Raw genomic sequence first — 21,526 nt, forward strand, 5'->3', positions numbered from 1 at the left:
GCCGGCGCCGGGCCGCATGCACAAGGCGGGGTTTTAGCGGCCGCCATTTTCTCGCCTCCCGGCCGCAGACGCTCCCGCTTTTCTGGGCAACCCCCTCGCTGCCCGCGCCGCTCCCAGCGCGGCTCCCGCAGCCCAGGTAGGGAAGGAAGGCAGGCCGGCCGGCGCAAGGGTCTAGCGGCGCCACCCTTTCCCCGGGCGCGTTTCGTCCTTTCCCTCACGGAGGGCGGTGCGGGTCGCGGCGCCGCCTCCTGCGCTGACGGGCAGCGGCCTCACCCAACGAGGCGGCGGCGGCGCCGCGCGGGGGGCGGCGGCGGGGCCAATCGCGGGTGGCGCTGGTGGATGTGCGCGTCGGAGTCCGGGGCTGCTCCCCTTTCTCTCCCGTACGCGGCGGGGCCGGTGGCGGGCGCAGGTACGCGCAGCCCGCGGCGCCGTGCGGCCGGGGCCGGCGAGGAGGGGAGGGGGGCGGGAGAAGGGCACAGGCCGGTTCAGGCCTTGCCTGGGCTGCTAGAGCCGCCGATGTACTCGGTGAGGCGGCGTGACACAGCGGTGCGAGACGGCCTGTGTCTCCTGTCGTGGGGCCTCAGCCGCCGAGGGCTGCCTGGCCCCAGGGCTCCCGTGGGGTCGGCGGCAGAATGAGGAAAACGCTGCGTGGAGGACACCGGTGTGTCTCCGCCTCGGCTATTGCTGAGCGCCCTCAGACGGCCTCTGTCCCCGTTGCCCAGCGGAGACGGCGCGGGTTTCGCAGCGCCAGGGGTGCACTCCAAGGGCGGGGGCGCGGCGTCCGCGGCCGCCTTCCCGCGCCCGTCCGCGGTGACTGTGCCCAGGGCGAGCCGCTGTTGAGGGTTATGGCGGGCGCAGCGAGGGCGCTCCGGGCCGCGGCCTGCGCGGAAGCAGCCGCAGAGGCCGCTCGGGGGGCGGAGGCTCCGCGTCGCGGCCGCGCCGCTTTAGGGCGAGGGCGGAGTGGCCCTGGCGCTGGGGCTGACCCTGCTCCGCCCGCTGCGCCGGGCTTTGAGCCGCCGGGCACCTCCTTTGTGTCCGCCCGGGCCGAGCCGGGTAACGCTCCCCGCGGCCGCGTGGTGGTGGCGGCGGCCCTTCCGCTCCCGGCTCCGCCTCGCAGCGGGCCGGCGGTCGCCATTTCGCAGGGCGCCATTTCCGTTGCTCCGCGGGGGTGCCGCCGTGCTCGCCCCGGTCCTCGCCGCGCTGGGCGGGCGGCTGGAGATGCAGGGGAGATGGGGGGAAGAGAGGGGCAGGCGAGAAGTGCCGCTGCGCCTTGGAGGCGCTCTGATGTTCATCAGCTCTTAGGTCTGTGCTCGCTGGTTCCGCCTCTCGTGGCCGCTAATTTAGCCTTTCGGTGATCATAAGGAACCTGACTTTATTAGTTATGTTAATGTCTCCTGGATTTACCTAGCTGAGCGAGATTACTGAGAACACATGGGAAAGTGACGATGAGAGACTAAGCAGTGAATTGTAACTGTAACTGATAACAGTTTGCTCCCCTCTGCCTTAAAATTCTTGGGCTGGTTGGAAATTAACCAGTGTCTGAAAGTGCAGTTACACTTTGTCTGTGTCTTCCTTACTACCCGTCCACATAGCAGCGCAATTTTGGCAATGTCTGCCTGAGACCCCGCTATTACTGAACTTGTGCATGCCCATTAGCCCGCTTCAAGTACCTAGAAATGCCGGCATGTGTTTGGAAGACAAAGCCTGCTTTTAAAGCCCCTGCAAGCAGGGCAGCAATTACATAGCTGTCTGAGAGTACGTTTAGTAAGTTAGAATCAGCTTCTTCCCCACCCCCATTCCTCCTCCCCCGATTGTGGTACAACAATGAATGCCTGCTGTTTGTTGAGGCAATGGAAGTTAATAGAATGCAAGGGGAAATATATGATTGTTTGGCTGTATCTGTAAATCACATTTTTAATGATAGTAAGTTGGAGAAATGTTGTTTTTTTTAAATATATGCTTCTCGCTAATGTGACGTAGTAGCTAAAAACAGGTCACAGTCTGTTTCAGAAAACTGTACTGAAGTACAGGTGCTTTTGGAGGTTTTGGGTGTGTGTGCATGCAGTGGGTTGTATGTAAGTGCAGAGGGTGATATTTTTAAAAATACGTTATTTTAATGTTATTTTAGTGTTGGAAGTTGTAGTTTTTATTTTATTCATCACTTACAGTTGACAGGAACACATGCTCAAATGCATGCTAGTAGAGAATTGTAGAACAAAGTCTGATGATTACCAAAACAGGACTTTTTATTGAACATAAATAGTGTTGACCTAAATAGCAGGACCACATTTTGGTGTAGTGCCCTTTAGAAAGTGAAACCAAGGCAAATAAAATGTTGAGATTATGTGGTTACTTAAAAGTTGAGTGTGCCCAAAAAGTGTAATTCAGGCATTAAGACTTTATGTAAGTCTGCAAGTTTTGCCTTTATCTGCTCTTAGTTGTGTGTTTGGCTTGGCTATGCTTTTTCTTTTATAAGAAAAAAAATTGCAGCAATAGTTTAGGTCAGCTCTTTGGTTTCTGACTGTAGCAGAATCGTGATCACAACTCACAACTGATATATGCTGTTTTCATAGGCTCTTGAAGCAATAGGCTGTTGGATTTTGATCCCGCCCAGAGTACTTGAGTTTTTGTCAGCAAGGATATATAATAGCGGTAAGTTCTAGCAGCAGGCATTTATTTTTGTTATTTTTTTCCACTTTAGCATGAGGTACAATTTGTCTTTTGACAAAAAAATGTACTGTCTTTATTTCTCAACAGGTTTTGCTTGCCTACGTAAGAAAAAAAGGCAATGGAGACTGAACAACAGGAGGAGACCTTTACCAACACAGAGACAAATGGTAAATTTTTTAAAGGACTATTCATTTTTAGATAGACCCTCTTAAAAATTTTAGTATTTCAAAGAATTTTATAATTATTTACCTTTTCCATATATGCATTAGCAGTAATTTTATGTTCTGCATTAAATATCTTCTATTTTAATTAATGTATCATTACACATGCTTTTGAAGCATAAATACATAATCGTCCTGTTGATATGTTTTAGACATGAGAACTGAAAGTTATGACTAAATACTGAAAAATGTTTCATATCTATATGGAGAATGTGCATATGTAGGAATGCTGTAGGGCGTATCTGTTAATTGCATTTTGTTCATTGTAACTGTTACATGCAGGAGTATGAATATATGAAATACTGCTAAAGAGCTTAGTGGAAAATTTCTTGGGAATTACCAGGGGAGTTTGGACATTATTGTTGTTGATTTGTGCCAGTTTTTCCCAGATTATCTGACATTCTACTTTGCTATTGTTTCACCAATATTTAAGTGTTGGACAAACTACATTTGAGCTATATGCCTGAAAGGTTTTCCCCAGTTGAAATTATAAATAAATACTAAGTGGATGATGTTGCATTCCTTTGGACATGTCTAATATGTTGTGAATTTCTTACTGACTGTGTGCAACATTCTCATTTAAGCCATAGTTCATAGATTTTTAAATGCATTTTCAGTTGTTAATCAGTAAGAAAGCTGTTGATGTGAAGACTAGTTTCTGTGCTTTGGATGCTCAGAATAGACGTCTGCAATTGGTTTTGTGTTAATAGGAAAGAATGTATTAAAAGTACAGAGCGTAAATTTGGCGCGTGTTCCTCTTCATTATGACTTAGAAAGTTAAATAAATGTTTATGTTTTCCCCCTATGGACCTCTCTACAGGCAAACGTCCTGCAGAAGATATGGAGGAAGAGCAGGCCTTCAAAAGATCTCGGAACACTGATGAGATGGTTGAACTGCGCATCTTGCTTCAGAGCAAAGTATGCTTTTTTACTGGTTTTGTGTGTAGCATTGTTCAGCATGGTGGTGACAAAGTGCATGTTGAGATATGTGTAGAGAGATTATGTGCTTTTTTTGAAATTAGGTAATTTATTAGATTAATTTTCAGGAATGGTAGGTAGTTCTAGGTGTATTGCAATGGAATTGTCTTCTGAGTTCTCTTAAAAGGGTAAGTCCCTAAGGGTCAATACAGGGTTTATTAAAAATACATACTTGCTAAGAAGTAGAGCAGTAAAGAGTCTAAGATATTTTTACGTTTGAGTGGAAGGTAGCTATTTCAAGCGGAATGAATGTATATGAGTCTTTGAAAAAGAAGGTGTTTAGAGGATTATAAATAAGTGATTTTAGATTGAATATGTGAGATGAGAACTTAAGATTTTAGTAATTCTCCCAACTATATCAACAGGAAGAAGTGTGGGAGTAGTTTTTCAGGGATTGAGTGATTTTGTTGACAAGTGTAAATAGTTAAAAGTTGCTGTGTATGAATTTCCTCTGGTGTTTCCAGTTGCTACACATGATTTATACCTTCTGAAGTATCTCAGTTTTTTGTGTTGATCTCAAAGAATGTTGCCTGAACTCTGTGATATTTCTGACCAATACCCAAGTTACATGGAGTACCATTAAATATTTTGCATGCTGTTAGCATAATGCATGTGTATAGTAAAAGCAATACTTTTCATAGACTCCTTAAAAGAACCTGGTAAAAATGCGGTTTTCCAATTACTGTTTTTTACTATTTGTCAGTTTATTCCTGTTAATGTTGGTGGCTTTTATTAAGTTGGTGGCTGTTTGCATTCATTTTAGCCTTTTTCAGTTTATATTGCTCTGAGAAATTACTGATGTGCAAAACAATATTAGCACTCTGTTTGGAGCTTAAAAGTGGAATTTGCAAACACATTCCATAAGGGGAAAAAAAAAGCTGATCAGGTAATTGAGGAAATAATTGACCTACATTACACTCATTTAGTTTGGGTTTTTTAAATAAATCTAGCCCACGAGAAGTTCAGCATGGGCAGAATTGCCTGAAACTTCTCTTTGGAATTGAAATATTAATGGCAAAGTTGAGTTACCTTTCTCTGTGTGCTGTGTTCCGTGGTTATAAGAGCATTTGGTAATTTTTTTTTTATGCCAAAGTGGTGCTTCCCCCCAACTCCTGGGCCAGCAAAAATAGCTCTACTGTTTTTAGTCTTGAGTTCAAAACTTGGCCTGTGCTGATTTGTCTTAATCTAACTTCTGAAAACTATTTTCCAGAATGCTGGAGCAGTGATTGGAAAAGGTGGCAAAAATATTAAAGCACTTCGTACAGACGTGAGTATATATGAGTTTGAACTAATTTAACACTGCTTCTTTCAGAGCGCTACATCGAAAACTTGATTGCGTGCGTTTCTAGGAATGGGAGCAATTCAACTCTATAGACATCCAAGTTACAAACCATTTGTATTGATTGTCAGAGTAGATAACAGTTCTTCAATTTCTGTTTGAACTAAAACCCAGCTTGATGCATGGGAGGAGAGGTTTATATTCAATCCCTTCACTTTTTAATAGGATTCTGCTAAATTACACACTTGAAGTGAGTTACCATCCTAATTAAAAATATCGACAAAACTTAAACCTCTTAATAGTACCGTTCCCCATATGTGTGCGTCAGTTATAGTACTGCTGAAACCCTTGCAGGTGGCTGGCTTAACCCAGTGATAGAGAAATTCTTCAATTTCCTTCAAAAAAGCAAAATTAAATCATCCATCTCTTCCTTAACAGCTTGCACGTGAAGCACAAAACCATTAATATTAAGGTTTCTTGCTTTAAATATGAGTATAAAACACTAAAGGAACATTGTATTCTATTACTTGGAAGTATTTTTAAATGGTCTTGACTTAATGCCTGTTCACATTTTACAGGGGGTTGACTCTGGTGATTAGACACATGCTCAGCGTTAATGTTGTTTATTTATAAAACTTGGCAACACTTCTTAAATTCCATTTGTTTACACTCCTGTACTTAACATCAGCTACAATTTCAACGGTTTTTCCAATCAAGACTGTTCAGCGCAAGATTTGGCAGTCTATCATTACAAATCAGTTCCAACTAAGTTCATAAACTACCACAACTAGAGTTGAGATTTTAGTTGAAATGGTCAGGAATCATACATATGCCCACTAACTTTGGCAGCTAGTTGTTCCTCTTTTTTTTAGGGTTTTTTTTAATCTGGGGGTTTTTTTTTGTTTTTTTGGTTTTTTTTTTGGTTTTGTTTTTGGTTTTTTTTTTGAGTAAATCAGTATGTCACCTATGTCCAGATAATTTAGATTTGTCTGGAACACAAACTGTCCCAATTTGCCCAAGGTTCTAGTACTAACAGTCTCGACAGTTTTTGCGTCTGCCCTCATGAGCCAGCCTGCTACTGAAACATCATTTATTAAAAGCAAATCGTAGTTTAGTCAGATCAAGTGACTCATTTTTAAAGTCCATACTGTTAGGCCACAGTTGGTGTAGCAGTCCGTTATTGTGTTAGTCTTCAGAACAACTTAAGCTTGTTTCATTAATTGAGAGTAATGAGTATAGTTTGTATTAAATTAAAATTTATTGCTTTTCCCCCTTTTCCCTCTCCTTGTTTTTTTGGCCATATATCTCCGTTGCCCATGTACTGGATCGACTTGCCCCTGCGTTGCCCACCATGACGTTGGCCCATCCGCCCCTGAACGCCCATGTGAAAACCCTGGTTGGCTATGCCCAAAAATGTGCTCGTTGCCAAACGGGTACCATACTTGACAACTTCCGATTGAATACCCATGCCCAATGCCAACATCCACGAACGCCAATGACCAATGCAGTACAATGCCAGTGTTTCAGTCCCAGACAGCAGTGGCCCCGAGCGGTATGTCCCAACAGTTTATGCCTCACTGCCTGAATAGAAAGAGAGAAATGTATTTTATTACCTGCCTTTGATATAATTAAATAGTATCCCCTTATAGACGGTGTATTGTTTTTTTTCAAGTTTTCTGTCTTATTTTCCCCATTAAGTCTTTTTGTCACTGAACTTTTACGTGAGTTGCCCACCCAAACAATCCACTAATTTTATTTCAACGGAAGGAGCACAGCTTCAAGTGTTGCATATTTGCTGCATTGTAAATCAGATTGGTTCAAAATAGTCTCTCGCTCTGTCTTTGTGGCCCACCTTGCTCCCCTCAACATTGCCTGTTCATAATTATTTCTGATGAAGTGCTAATTCCGGTTCGCTTTCCTTCACTTCTCATTTGTTTTGTCTTTTTTTTGTCTTGCATTTGTATTTGTTTTCTTGGAGGGCCCATTAGTAATCTGAGTTCCATAACCTTATTCCAGCTACAACGTTCACCACTTGTATATCCTCACTTTTAATATGAGAAGGTGTGCCAGTTCTACAAATGTAATAGCGAGGGTATCCTAATTAGTGGTGGCGGGGAACATGAGTATTCACTTCTACTTTTCAGTTCTGCGTCAGTTTCTTGCCCACTTAATTTGAGCCCTTCCAAAAGCCCATTCTGTCTTTCTCTCTCTGCAAGACCTACCTAATCTTAAATTTCTCATGCGTATATACTGGGCATAAACAAAGATGCATGTGTTGTAAATTGAGCAAACAGGTTTACTTTAAATGGGGAATACTTGTAAACACTTCTTTGTAGTAAATCTTGTTAAAATTTTGTGCGTGATGATGAAAAGAATTTACTTCTGCTTTTTCTTTTCTACCTTCTCCATATTGTCTGTCATCATGACTTCCAACAGCATCTTGAGTATAAGTGCAGATATAGAGACAATTGGAGAAATCTTGAAGAAGATTATCCCTACTTTAGAAGAGGTATTTATCTTGAAATTTTCTTCTGTTTAGAATGAAAATACTAGCTTTCGAATGAGATTGTTCTAGATTGTTCTGTGTTTTTAAACACTGGAAATTAGAAAAGTGAAAACTGCCAAAAGCCTTTTAAAAGAAGGATTATGGCTGTCATGTTGGCGTTTTTTGGGTAGAGGGCAAAATCTGTAATTGTTTATTACATTTTGAACAGCCTTCCTGTTTCCCAGAAAATAAGTGTTTCATTGTTTGATGCTTTCTTAAATTTTTATAGCAAGCAGTGCAGTGCAATTTAATAAATAGTGTAAAAAATAGGGAAAGCTGATACTTCACGTTGAGGTGAGGTGTTCAGATTGTTGTGGTTGTATCGAAAGAAATACGCGACTGAATTCAGCAATAAATTAAATTGCCCCATTCTGTTTAAAAAAGAAGCTTAAAACCCCAAATATTTTGAACATCTGTGATTAATCTTTATTGCTTCTCCCTATATGCATCTTATTTGCAGTATCAACACTACAAAGGCAGTGACTTCGACTGTGAGCTTCGACTTCTTATTCACCAGAGTTTGGCAGGAGGCATTATTGGTGTCAAGGGTGCTAAAATTAAAGAACTCAGAGAGGTACTTGCTTTCTGTTCTTCCGGGAATTCATTTTGTTAAATAAGCAGTGTTTTCTGTTCATAAGGGGCACATCTAAGTATCTGCTCTGCGTAATTCTTTCTCAATATGTTGCATACATGCTTTTGACGTTTTGGGACAGAGCTGGAAGTTTCAGCTTTCTTGCAGACCCTCAGAAGTTATGTCAGTGGCAGAGCCAGGACTTAGTTAAACATATTTTTGGTAGAGTACTGTTTTTAAAGAAAGTATTTTTACTTTATTTTATTAAAATTGTATTCATTTCTCCTTTTAGAACAAACTGCTGCATAGTGTAGAATTACTTGTGTGGTTGAACACACAAAACAGTTGAGAATGAAAGCATCTCCACAGTAGATTTACTGTGGAAAGACTTCATGTTTGGTTATATATTTTTAATTCTAAGTCTTGGAAGACTTTTTTTTTTTTTCAGTGGAAGAGTAGGATTCTAAAAAAAAAAAAAAAAAAATTAATGGTCCCTATGAACTAAAAACACATAGTTGAGTTTCTTGGCATTGTGTCAGGCAGTTTCAGGTCAGTTCAGGTATAAGCCAGTACTTGTTGGTATGGATTAAGAAAGGCCAGATAACTAGACATAATCCTAGCAACATCGCTGTCTTAGCATCCAAAGCATGTTTAATTTGAAAGCTAATACAACCTATAAGCTCGCAGTGGTTATGTGGTCCTTTTTCTAATACTTTGTTAAATGATGTTTCATAGCTACATTTTAATTAAAGTAGGAGAAATTGATTTTTTTTCATCTTCCTACAAAACTTAGAGCAGCAAGATCTTAAAAATATGTAATCTTCGAACTTTGTGTGATAACTGAAAAGCAAGCATGCAGATTTAAGTGGGTGGAACTTAATTGTCTTTTGAATCTATTTTTAAAATATTTTAATGGTTTTATATGGCTTTAAAAATATATTTGATAATCTTGGATTTTTTTTTTCTTCTGCAGAACACTCAGACCACAATTAAGCTCTTTCAAGAGTGTTGTCCTCATTCGACTGACAGGGTGGTGCTTATTGGTGGAAAACCTGATAGAGTTGTTGAGTGCATCAAGATTATCTTGGATCTTATCTCTGAGGTAATGTTTATTAAATTTATTCTTTCATTGGCATTCATGGATGTTTTATACATTAATTGGATGAAAAATGGTCTCTCTCAGTTTCTAGTTTAAATTTAGTACCTCCTACTTTCGCAGCAGCAAATGATGGACAGTTACAAACCTTGGGAACTGTTTCTAGTGCTTAGAATTGGGGTACACCTTATGAGCAATTTTTGGTAGTAGTGTGCCGTTTATACTTTGCATGTCATCAGAATGAAAAATTCGAAGAGGAAGGAAAACGAAATGTATCTGCCACATCTAAGTAGTTTTACTGTCGTAGTTAAGTTCACAGGAAGCACATCAACATCTCATTTCTTGGCAGCATTATGAAATCAAAAACATGTTCCAAATGCATAAATGTGTTAGTTTAATAATTAAATACACCAGTTGTAATGGAACTGTCTGATTTGAGGAATTGTTTTGTTTGTTTGTATTAGTCTCCAATTAAAGGACGGGCCCAGCCTTATGATCCCAATTTCTATGATGAAACGTATGACTATGGTGGCTTCACAATGATGTTTGATGATAGAAGGGGACGGCCAGTGGGCTTTCCAATGCGTGGAAGAGGAGGTTTTGATCGAATGCCTCCTGGTCGTGGTGGACGACCTATGCCTCCCTCAAGAAGAGATTATGATGATATGAGCCCTCGCAGAGGACCTCCACCACCTCCACCAGGTCGTGGTGTTAGAGGTGGTAGCAGAGCACGTAATCTTCCTCTTCCTCCTCCACCACCTCCTCGTGGCGGGTGAGTTGTTGGATAATTGCATTATACAAAAGCTCATGTTGAGTATCTGAGTCATATTTTCAGTGATCTTTCCGTGCTTCCATGTTGGTAGTGATTATGCAGGATTGAGCCTGTATTAGACAAAGAGTATTTTTTGAAATTTACTGAAATTTAATTACCTGCTTGATGTAGTAAGTTGCCAGGACTATAATCAGTAGTTCTGGAAGTTCTCTTATTCAGTACTGGGGTAGAACAGTTTGATACTAAGTTATATGTGAACCCTGAATGGGAAAATTCAGATAAACAAGCTAGCTGATAACACACATAACACAATTAACATGCTGCTGTCTTTTTTGTTTTAGAGATCTGATGTCCTATGACCGAAGGGGCAGACCGGGAGACCGTTACGATGGCATGGTATGAGTTGAAAATTTGCTCTGTTGTGTCCCTAAGCACAGTTAGCGTGCTGACCTCCTGTTGCTGAACTACTTGCGCTTTCGTGTGGGATATACACAGTTCTGGTAGTAAAACCAAAATGTTACGTCCATACAAGTGGTCCTCCTATGGATTTGAGGTGTAAATGGTACTCTTACGTTTTCTTTCTTTCTCCCTGTCATCAGAAAGATTCAGTGATTTTGATTGTGCTCAGCTCTGTAGGTTTTCTTACACTGGCCATCTTTTAGATTTTTTAAATGAGCATGACAGAAATAGCAATTGGGAGATTTTTCACATAGAGAAAGCATGTCAGAACAATGTTCTCTGGCGAGTTAAAGAGCAGAGCATTCTTAACACCAAAGCTTGGCAAACATGCTCATTGATACCGTAACTCAGATTATAGAGGAGCATCTGAGAAGAGCTCTAATTGATGGAATGTGATGGGTCTTTTGAATCAATTCTATATTTGTTAGTTTCTCTGCAGAAAATCCACTCAATTCCAAGTGTTTTGGAGGTGCAACCACTGCTTAGTTGAATCCTACATCAATTCTTTCTGGGGGGAGAAAGAAATCTCATAATATATGTAAGCTTAAAACAAAGGATACAGGTAGTCTTCTGTGTTGCATTCTTAACTGCCAGGCCCCAGCAGCCCCCTGCTGTTCCGAGACAAGATTTCCTCTTTCCTCAGTAGGAAATCCAGGAGGTTCTCCTGGTTTCAGCTGGTATAGTTACTTTCTTCTCAGTAGCTGATCCAGTGCTGTGTTTTGAATTCGGTATGAGAATACTGTTGATAACGTGCTGATGTTTTTTGTTTTCCTATGTAGTATTTTATACCAAGTCAAGCGCTTGCTCAGTGTCTCATGCCCTGAGAATGAGTAGGTACACCAAAGAAGTTGGGAACTGTTATAATCAGTACAAGTGACCCAAACTGGCCAAAGAGATACTCCACACCATAGAACATCATACCCAGTGTATAAACTGGGGCAGTTACCCAGACAGGGGGTTCATAAGGGTTTGAGGATGGGGCCTGGCAGTGGTCAGCAGAGTGATGAGCAGTTGTATCATGTACCCTCGATTTTATTCTTGTTTTTTTTTTATTGTTTTGGGGCATGGTGGTGGTGGTTGTTTAAATTTTTGTTAGTTTTCCTTGTTTTTTAACTTCTCAATTACTAAACTGTTCTTATCTCAAGCTGTACGTTTTGCTTTTGAGTCTCATCCCAGTTCCACTGGGGGTTGGGTGGGGGCGTGTGAGCAGGCAGCTCTGTAGTGCTTAGTTGCCAGCTGCTCTTAAACCACAACTATATAGAGGTGGATCTCTATAGTAGCAATATTCTTTTCTCCTCTGGCTTTGTTTGGCACCTTCTTTAAGATGACAGGTGACACATTATTTTATTCTTCCAAATTAATGTAGAAGATAGAAATGAAAAAGAGCTAAGAAATGGGCTAGCTAAATGGACTTCACATGAACTCCTTGGGAATAAGAGTTAGTGGAACTCCAAATTGCAAGAATGCCATATGCTTATTAGAAATAATAAAAGATTTGCAGTTACAAATATTTGCAGTCACAAAAAAACCTGTTTCCCATGGTACTTTACGTGCTAAGAAACTGGAAGAATGGAGAAGTACACCTCCAAAATTTCTTACCTCTATTTATATGTTTTCAGAGCTTAGGTTTTGTGTTCTTCTGTTTGCAGCAAGCCTGTGCTAGAGTACATAAACTAAGCAGCCTGTCCTTCTTTGGGTATTCAGTTGAGCACAGTCTTAGTTAGCTTGACTCTTGGGCAGTAGTGTGTTCTATTTTTGTTCTATTTTTATTCCAGTTCAGCCAGAATAGAAAATCCATTTTATCTTAGGCTTAGCCTGTCAGGTTGACCTTCACTTTATTGTCATGATTCTACATACAAGTGAAGTAATTTCTGCTAGTTTGGTTTCTTTCATGGAGAAAAAAAAAGCAAGTTCATTTCTTTTTCATAATGAAGCTGCTCATAACTTTGGCTCCTTTGTGATCAAGTGTTACAGCTGGTTAAAGTGAGGACTATTTTCCAACAAAAATAGTATTTAATTTCTAGTTTTAGTTAATTACGATCCTAGTATTCTAAATTATGTAAGCAGCAAGGAAATTTTCACAGAATGTGACTACACAACTTCAAGTATTATGCCAAAAGCTAAAGTCCTCCTGTGCTACAGGTATCAAATAGAAACTGTTGTGTAGCTAAAAGTTTAAACAAACTTATTATTACAAACTATGTTACTGTGGTTTGTAATGGAAAAAGCTGCTCTTAGAGAGTAGAAATGCTCTTTTCACGTCAATTCTGTCCTACGTAGGTGTAATAAAAGGCAGCAATTGATGAACATCTCAAAAATACTGGAAAAATTTAATGTACAAAGCGAAATTTTTTTGCCAGTTCTCTTTTTCGCTAAAGGCAGAAAGATTGAACAGTTGACAGTCTTTAAGACTGGATGCTGAACTGTGATTTTTCCTGTATTCCAGAGACATGACAGTATTGACAGCCTTGTAAATGCTGAGTGGAGAAAAACCCACTTTGATTTTAAAAGAAGGGTAAATTCCTCTTGGCCATACAGAGTTAATCACTTGAGATGATACTTGTATGTTAGCCTGGCTTAAAGCTGTAGTATGAATATGTACTGCTGTTTATATGCTCATGTGACTTACAGTTTGTTCTGAAGCTTTTTCTCCAAAGTACAGACTTGTTTATCGCCGTATAGAAGTGTAACTACTACAGTGTGTAACTACCTCCAGATCAGATCCTGTAAGGGCTATGGTGATCTGAAAAATCCTGAGTTTTCTGTATTTTTTAACACCCTCATTCTCAAGGACATGTTAAAATTAGTAAAGGAAGAATGTATGACAACTCTTCTATTTATTCGTGCAGATGCTGGAAGGAAGTAACAAAATTTCAGTTTCCTAGGTCACTCTTAAAAACCAGAAAAACTACTAAAGAATTTGACATCAGTTAGGACTGCATGCAGGGTGTTCTATTATATGTAAAAGTTAAGCTCTTTGCCTTATCCAGCCCATCTGTCATATGATTTCTGTTCGAGTTCTGAGTAGTGACTAGCACAAATTAGTCTGCAATGTAAAATGTTATGTATGCTAAGACACCCTCTTTCAGAAACTCATTTAGCACAAATAAACATCACTTGCTGAAACTGTAAAATTCTGAAAGAAATAAATGCCATATATCATATGTATTAGAAACATTATTAAGTTTCTAATTTAGGTAGGTAGTGGTAGATTGTTAGTCTACTTACTGGCTAGATAAGGTACATGGATAGTAGAACATAAGCAGTGTCCTTCCTGCTTAACCTGCAGTTGGCATAATCACTTGCAGTTACTTGTTTCAATCTTAGTAAACCTTTTTCTAGTAGATGGCACAAATAAAACATAGATAAAGTATTTTTACATGTAAAAATGTAAAAAGGTTTTCTGAAAGAAAAAAGAAGGCTTAAGTTTTGCCTTGCCATTAGTTTTTGGGCTTCTTAGTGAGAGGAAGACTCTGCTACTAACATAGAAAGAGAAGGAAAACAGGAGTTTCCCATTTGGAGTTGCCCCAAAGTAAAACTAAAAGCCAGTGAGTCTTGAAAGTGGTCTAAATCACATAATTTCAAGTCTTCGTTAATAGTGTGAGGGTTTCTTCATACCGCTATGCATTCTGTTTGGTTGCAACATTATCTAAAAGTCTGTATGACCTGGATTTCCTTTCTTCCTCTTATGTTGCTTCTGGAAGATGATGCAGTGTCATGTGGATGCCTGTGATGACATGCAGCCACCAGAGTTGGTGAGTGTTTTTAGCCTGTTCTTTGAAAACTGCTTTATTGAATGAGTTAAGTGATAAAGCAAATCTAAGAGATCTTGAGTGTAGTCCATGGCAATTTGTGCCTATTAAAATTCATACAGCCATTCTTCTGACTTGGAATTTAGAGGCAGACTTAATGATGTGTCCTTTGAAGGCAGGTAATGTTAATAGAAATGTGTAATTATGCAGCAGATTGGTAAAAATAGAGGAGCTTTTCTTACCTCTTTTGCCTCCTTTACAGTGTATTTTCATTTTGGTAAATGGTAACTTTCTCCATAACTGATGCACTGTAGATGCAGCAATTTACGATTTATGTTTTGTTTTACTTCCATAATGTGGGATTTTATTTTGGGCAGCAAATACTTAAAGTAGCTTCTCACTTTTATTTGTGAATGAGCTTATGTTTACCTATCAGCCTATTTGAAAATGTATCATATGGTCAGATAGGTTTTGGGATGTTATCACAGAATTATAGAATGATTTTGGTTTGAAGTAACCTTAAAGATCATCTAATTCCAACCTGCCATGGGTAGAGAACCTTGAACTAGACTGGGATGCTCAGGGTTCCATTGCACCTGGCTTTGAACACTTGCAATAACTGGGTGTCCACAGCTTTTCTGGGCAACCTGTTCCAGTGCCTCACCACCGTCACAGTGAAGAATTTCTTTCCAGTACTTAAACTAAACCAAAGCTCTTTCAATTTAAAATTGTTGCCCCTTGTCCTTCTATGTGCCTGTGTGAAAACTCCTCTCCAGCCTTGCTGTAGGCTGCTTTCTGGAGCTGGAAGGCCACAATAAGGTCACCCTGGAGCCTTCTCCACTCCAAAGTGAACAATCCCAGCTCTCAGGCTCTCTTACAGAAGAGGTGCTGCATCCCTCTGATAATCTTTGTGGTCCTCCTCCAATCTAAATCCATCAAGTCCATGCCCTTAATGTTGGGGGCCCCAGAGCTGGATGCGGTACTCATGTTGGGATCTCAAGGCTTGACCTTTCAGTGCAGCCCAGAGCACGGTTGCCACTCTGGGCTGCAAGTTCACAACTGGGTCATGTCCCACTTTCACCCACCAGCACCCCCAACTTCTTCTGGGCAGGGCTGCTCTCCATCTGTTCATCCCCTAGCCTGTGTTGGTACTGGGGATTGCACCAGCTCAGGTGCAGCACCTTGCTCATGGTCCTGTTAAATTGAATGAGATTCCTATGGGCTTGCTTTTTGAGCTTGTCCAGGTTCCTCTGGATGGCATCCAGTCCTTGAGGTCTGTCAACAGCACCACTCAGTTTGCATCCTTGTTGCAGGAGTGTGTCACAAACCTGATGTGTTTGTGTCATTGATGAAAACATTGAATAGCACTGGTCCCAGTGGAGGCCAATCCCTGAGGGACACCACTTTTAATGTCTGTTGAAACTCTGAGCCATTGACACTGCCCCCTGGATGTAACTATCCCTATTCAATAAAGTCTATCCGTGGAATCCATCCTTCTCCAATGTGGAGGGAAGGACATGGGGACTATGTCAAAGCCTTTACAGAAGTCCAGGTACATGGTACCTGTAGCCTTTCTCTTGTTTACTGATGTAGTCACTCCATTGTAGAAATTACAGAGTACATCAGGTATTAGCAATGTCTTGGAAGATGGCAAAATGCTGCCAAATTAATACTATTGATTAATTCATGTTAAAAGTCAGTTCTTGGCTTATATACACAACTACTGCTATCAGTTCTGTTGTTTTGTCGTGTGGAGAGGCAGATGTGATCAAGGAAAGGTATTTTCTTTAAAAGAAGTTAGTCCAGAAAGGTATCCTATGGCAAATACCAGCAGCAGTATGTGTGTGTATGCAGTATGCTATGTGATCAGCTTCTCAATTTAACCTTAAGCAGAGTCCTTCGTTGTCTTGTATTTTGTACTCCACTGTGAGCTCTGTTATGTTTTATAATTGTATTGCTTAGTAACATGATTAGGCAATACACGTTGCTTAGAGACAGAGGATAAGCTCAGCACTTCAATTTGAATAGCTTTCATTTTGATGCAAAGAGAAAGATGTTAAGGAATATTTTTTGGGAAAGTTGTTACATTATAACTTCTATTGGCCCATACTTGTGAGTGGGTGAACTTGACTGACTACCAGGAGCCTACCAAGCTGCTCTCAAGCCCCTACCTTAGTAGAAAGTGAGGGGAGAAAGTAAGACAGAAAAGTTGGTGGCTCATGATGGAGATGGGCAGATCACTTAGTAATTAACATCATAGGCAAAACAGAGTTGGCTTGAGTAGGTTTACTGCCACTTTGACTAGCGTGGTGAGAAACACAAAAACACCTTTACCCATCTTCCACTTCTTCATAGACTCAGCTTTCACTCCTTCATTCCTTACTCCACTATTTCTCTTTCATGAATGGTGCAGGGGTGACAGGGAATGGTAGGTTCCTACTCAGTTCATCACACCTGTCACTGCTCCTTCCTCTCTGTATTGTTCCCCTGCTCCAGAGTAGGGTCCCTTCCATGGAATGATACAGCTGGAGCTGCTCAAATGATCTGTTTCCAGTGGACTGCAGTTCTTAGGGAACTGTTCCAGTGTGGGTCCCCTTTGTGTGGTACAGTCCTTCAGGAGCAGAGTAATTTGGTGTTGGTCCTCTCACAGGGCACAGGTATCTGCCTGTGCAGCTTCCTTCTGGGCATTCCTACCTGCTGTCAGCATAGCATCCCTCAGTGGGCTGCGCTGTAGTGATCTGCTCCAGTGTGGTTCTCTCCATGGGCTGCAGGGCAGTCTCCACTCCAGTTCCTGGAGCACTTGTTTCATCCTTGCTCACCCTTGCAGTCAGTGCACAGTGGCATTTTTTTACTTGTTTCTTAAATATTATCACTGAGATGTCATCAGCTTGGCTGACAGTTTCAGCTTTAGGTAGCCTCCAGCCTCCTCTCTCAGACTGCAGGAGTTTCTTCAGAAGTTGAATTTGAGAGAACCACATATATTTATTCTCTGCTTCTGTAGCAAAGTGTAAATACACAGTTTTGCACACTTAGAACACATTAGATGAAATGAGAACTTGATGTCAAATACAAGTTTACAAATCCTCAGAATAATAGGGCCAGGAGTGCTCATTGCAGTAATTTATATTTGGTATATGGTGGTTCAAATGTAACAGAAATCAATCATGTAGTTACTGTTTTTTTCTAAGATGTAAAGGGTTTGTAGCATAGTCAGAATCAAAGGTGTAGATGTAGTAGTACAATTTGCTCTGGAACTGGAGATTGGAGTTTATTTTGAGTTGTGTTAATGGTAGTATTAATAAGGCTCTACTCTGATTTTGTAATTCTAATGTTTAGTACTGAGGTCACAAGTAGATCAGCATAAACAGCTGTCTGCAAGAAGCTGAGATGGTGAGACTGCCTTGGTAAACTGGCATGGCTGAATTCTTTGTCATTTTATGTGTTGTTCTTAGAGGTTTTGATAGGGCAGGATAAGAAACACAATATCTGGAGTTGGACAGAACCTACAAGAATCATCGCGTCCAACTTGTGGTCCTGCACAAGATGGCCTCTGGTCCAGATGGACAGAGGTTAATCAGATTTCTCCCACCCATCCCTTTTGTTTCTGGTCTTCCATCTGTGCCTCGGGATGCTCTTGATGCCATAATACTTGTATTTATATCAGATTGAGGGTTGTGATGTTCAATTAAATGGACTCAAAGTTAGCAATATAATGCTTAAGATAAAAATGTATTAATGAAACATGGCTGTTCACGTTAATGTTTTTTTTTTCTCTTGCAGTTTGAGGGAGGCTCTGGTTATGGTAAGTGTTCATATAGAACCTTTGCATGTAGTTCATTATGTAGTTACTAAAGGGCTTGATGCATACACTTAAATCAGATTATTCTTATGCAGGGGGGCGTGGTTCATATGGAGATCTTGGTGGACCCATCATCACAACACAAGTAACGATTCCCAAAGATGTAAGTAAAGTTGATTTGCTTTCAGCTCAGGCTTTCTCGTAAAAAAAAGTCACAGCCATTTCTCAGACTGTGTAAGTAAATCAGAAATATTTAAAATGCTTAAGTACTTCTAGTACAAAACATGTGTTTCTAAATTGCCAGCTTGACTGTTTGGTTCTGTCTTCAGAGACACATTAAAGAATTCTACTTGTGGTTAATACTCAGTAGATATGGTCCTTGTAACCCATATTTTGCAAATGAGAGCTGGTTCTCCCAGTTTTATCTCACCTATATTTATACAGTTCATACTGCTGGGGATATTTTTAGGCTATAAAGAAATAAGCTCCCATTGCAACACTTAAAACTGTCTTTGTGGAAGCTACTCAAATGCTGCTGTAATTTTCTAACATTTTGGAAAGGCACTTGTATAAGGAAATGAATGTTTTTGCTTTCTTCACTAGTTGGCAGGATCTATTATTGGAAAGGGAGGCCAGAGAATCAAACAAATACGTCATGAGTCAGGAGCTTCGATCAAAATTGATGAACCACTAGAAGGCTCAGAAGATCGGATAATCACTATTACGGGAACACAGGACCAGATACAAAATGCACAGTATTTGCTGCAGAACAGGCAAGTAAAACTTTAATGTCCCTACTGTCAAATTAACATGCATATTATGAAACAGCTCTCCTCTGTGAATCAATTTTTTAAGAAGGCAGGTTTTAAGTAACTATTTGAACCTAACTTCTCTAGTGGTAGTTCTGCCTTGATTCTCTTCTGCTCTCCATTCTAATTAAAATGAAGACACCCTCAAAACTAATCTTGCTGGAAGACATCTTAACCAAGCAGTCCTCTCATTTCTCTGGTGAAAACTGCTGCAAAAAAACTACTTGTAATAAATTACATAGAGCCTGTAGAAAATATAGAAGATTTCAGTGGATGTTGGCCTAGTTCTGTGTGGAAGACTAGTGATTTTGTTGTTTTTAGATAACTAAATTGACAACAAATCACAGTCTGCCATATGGCACAGACCATGCCTCTACAGGACAAGTTGAAATCGATTTGGGGCTGTTATGCAGCATTTCACACCTTGCTGACAGTACTTTGCCTTTTCTGCCAAATATTAACAGCTACAGATAATATTTGCTGTATTAACATTATGGCTGCTATAGCAGTTTTAATATCTTAACTGGAATGTTTGGCTTTAGATTACTAATACTTAACTATGCCTGAAATACACTAATATAATGGTTAGCCATTGACATTTTAAAATTGTGTATTTTTAAATGTATTAGTAATTTGTAATTTAATATGCTTTATGAATGTTGATGCAAGATGTATGGTCCATCATTCTAATACATGCTTTTTTCTTTTTCTTTTATAGTGTGAAGCAGTATGCAGATGTTGAAGGATTCTAATGCAAGATTATTTTTTCTTTTTTATAGTGTGAAGCAGTATTCTGGAAAGTTTTTCTAAGACTAGTGAAGAACTGAAGGAGTCCTGCACCCTTTTTTTTTTTATCTGCTTCTGTTTAAAAAGCCAACATTCCTCTGCTTCATAGGTGTTCTGCATTTGAGGTGTAGTGGAATCTTTGCTGTACACCAGATGTAATGTTTTAGTTCCTTACAAATACATGGCGGGGGGAAGGGCATACAAGACTAACATTGAAATTTTGAAGCGGCAGAGAGAATGAATTCTATTTTTGTTCATTGTTGGTGGTAAATTGTACTGTTTTTCTGTAATTGTTGTGAACATCCTGCTTTATGTACACTGTATCTTTATTTGAAGGGGGAGAATATGGTAGGCCCCATGTCCCTGGCATTTGTTGAGAGCAGTGTGCAGAATGTAATGCATTTTTGTAAGAAACATTTTAGGATTTTTAAATAAATTTAGTGAACCTATTCTTGGTGGTCATTTTTCTTCAGCTCTTCATAAGGTCATAACTAAAATGGATATACCTAGTTTGTTTTTTTTTTCCCCTTACGAATTAAAGTTGCTGTTAAGCTTGCTCTTCAGTTTCCTTGATATATAGGTGGAGTTCTGTGGGGTTTTTTTGACAAATTAAAGAGATCGTGTAAAAACAATGACTGCTTTGCTGTTTGGGGAAAGGGGGAAGGTGAAAATACGCAAATGTGTAAAACTACATGCAAGTGTTTGGCCCTCTTTGCAATACATATATATATTGGTGACAGTATATAAATAAAATACTTTAAAATTTTGTGACGTCACTGATTAAACAGTTGTAAAGTACACCTGGGTTTAGACAGCTTGCTTAATGCAGTTGCTCTGCCATTACTGAATAAATTATACCTGTTTTCTGAGCTTTTGTTTGTATGAGATAGGAATTGCGAATTGGCAAGATGAAATACAACTATGTAATTTGTTTTCCATTGTATGCAAAACTTCAACTTGTTTCCCAGATGTATGTTGAGTTCCGTAAGAATTATTTGTGAGAAATTAAAAAAATATAACGCCTCTGGATATCTCATGTAATACTTTGGCATTTGTATTTATAGTTTAAAGTTTTAATTTCACTTCCTGAATAAAAACAGATTAAAAAGTGTAAAGGTGTGTGGCACATAGAGTTATGATGGGTCCAGACTAAGTTAAGTTTCTTTTATTGTTTTTGGTTGGTTGTTGTGTCCCCTCACCCTCCCCCAGTTTGTGGCACGTGAACATGTTTTTTTTTTTAACGCAGCTACTCTTTAAAATGGCAGGGTAAATGCGAGCCTGAAACCGTATGCATAAGGCTGGCTCCCTTGGCCAGAGCGATAGTGAATTCTGTTGAGAGAAATGCCAGCACTCTTTAGTCAGTAAGAAGTCAGCTGGCTTGGTACACAGCTTGGTGCCTAAATTCTAGACAAGTCTGCAATCGAGGCTAAGATTTTGGGCAAAATGCAAATTAACTAAAACAGGCTCAATTGCTCTGTGTGCTTCTAGCTTGTGTATGCAAAAGGAGGTTTGGGCCGTCTTCTGGTTCTTTTCTGTTTGGATCGGGGAAAAGAGCTCAGCAACTCAACACGCACATTTTTGTTCCTTCCTCTGTCAAGTTTTTTGTTTTGTTTTTATTCCTCTCTTTTTCAATGATGGGGAATCTTCTGGAAAACTTTCCTACCATGAAGCTGAGTCTGCCCACTGCTGTAGCCTAGCGGGATTTGAGGGGGCGACTCTCACCATGAAGGTGCCGCCCAAGCGCTCCCGGGCCCGGGCTCCGCGCTCGCCCCCGCCCCGAGCGCCGCCC

General features: G+C 40.3%; 1 protein-coding gene across 7 annotated transcripts; it reads left to right on the forward strand.

Annotated features, from left to right (window-relative positions):
• HNRNPK (heterogeneous nuclear ribonucleoprotein K) lies at positions 1 to 20,852 on the forward strand. 7 transcript variants are annotated; one of them, XM_039729972.1, is made up of 16 exons: positions 1 to 136; positions 2,574 to 2,652; positions 2,758 to 2,837; positions 3,700 to 3,809; positions 5,080 to 5,136; positions 6,657 to 6,700; positions 7,585 to 7,657; positions 8,139 to 8,267; positions 9,238 to 9,366; positions 9,825 to 10,132; positions 10,474 to 10,528; positions 14,296 to 14,346; positions 18,124 to 18,145; positions 18,223 to 18,305; positions 18,746 to 18,915; positions 19,670 to 20,186. In XM_039729972.1, the coding sequence occupies exons 3-16, from the start codon at positions 2,789 to 2,791 to the stop codon at positions 19,701 to 19,703; spliced, it is 1,314 nt and encodes a 437-aa protein (XP_039585906.1). In that variant the 5' UTR covers positions 1 to 136; positions 2,574 to 2,652; positions 2,758 to 2,788; the 3' UTR covers positions 19,704 to 20,186. The 7 variants fall into 7 exon arrangements, with proteins under 7 accessions (XP_039585906.1, XP_039585908.1, XP_039585905.1 ...); XM_039729974.1 differs by lacking the exon at positions 1 to 136 and adding an exon at positions 254 to 409 and having other exon boundaries at positions 19,731 to 20,852; XM_039729971.1 differs by lacking the exon at positions 1 to 136 and adding an exon at positions 254 to 409 and having other exon boundaries at positions 19,670 to 20,503.
• The last annotated feature ends 674 nt before the right edge of the window (positions 20,853 to 21,526 follow it).

The sequence above is a fragment of the Passer montanus genome, unplaced genomic scaffold (assembly GCF_014805655.1).
Source record: "Passer montanus isolate IOZ18808 unplaced genomic scaffold, ASM1480565v1 scaffold7, whole genome shotgun sequence".
NCBI lineage: Eukaryota > Metazoa > Chordata > Aves > Passeriformes > Passeridae > Passer > Passer montanus.

What these genes read in the sequence shown, in the direction of transcription:
- HNRNPK (XM_039729972.1), top strand. Translation starts at nt 2,789, where the DNA reads ATGGAGACTGAACAACAGGAGGAGACCTTTACCAACACAGAGACAAAT. An exon ending in TTAAAGCACTTCGTACAGAC is followed by an intron (nt 5,137 to 6,656) that starts GTGAGTATATAT and finishes TGACCAATGCAG; the next exon opens with TACAATGCCAGTGTTTCAGT. An exon ending in TTATCCCTACTTTAGAAGAG is followed by an intron (nt 7,658 to 8,138) that starts GTATTTATCTTG and finishes TTCTCCCTATAT; the next exon opens with GCATCTTATTTGCAGTATCA.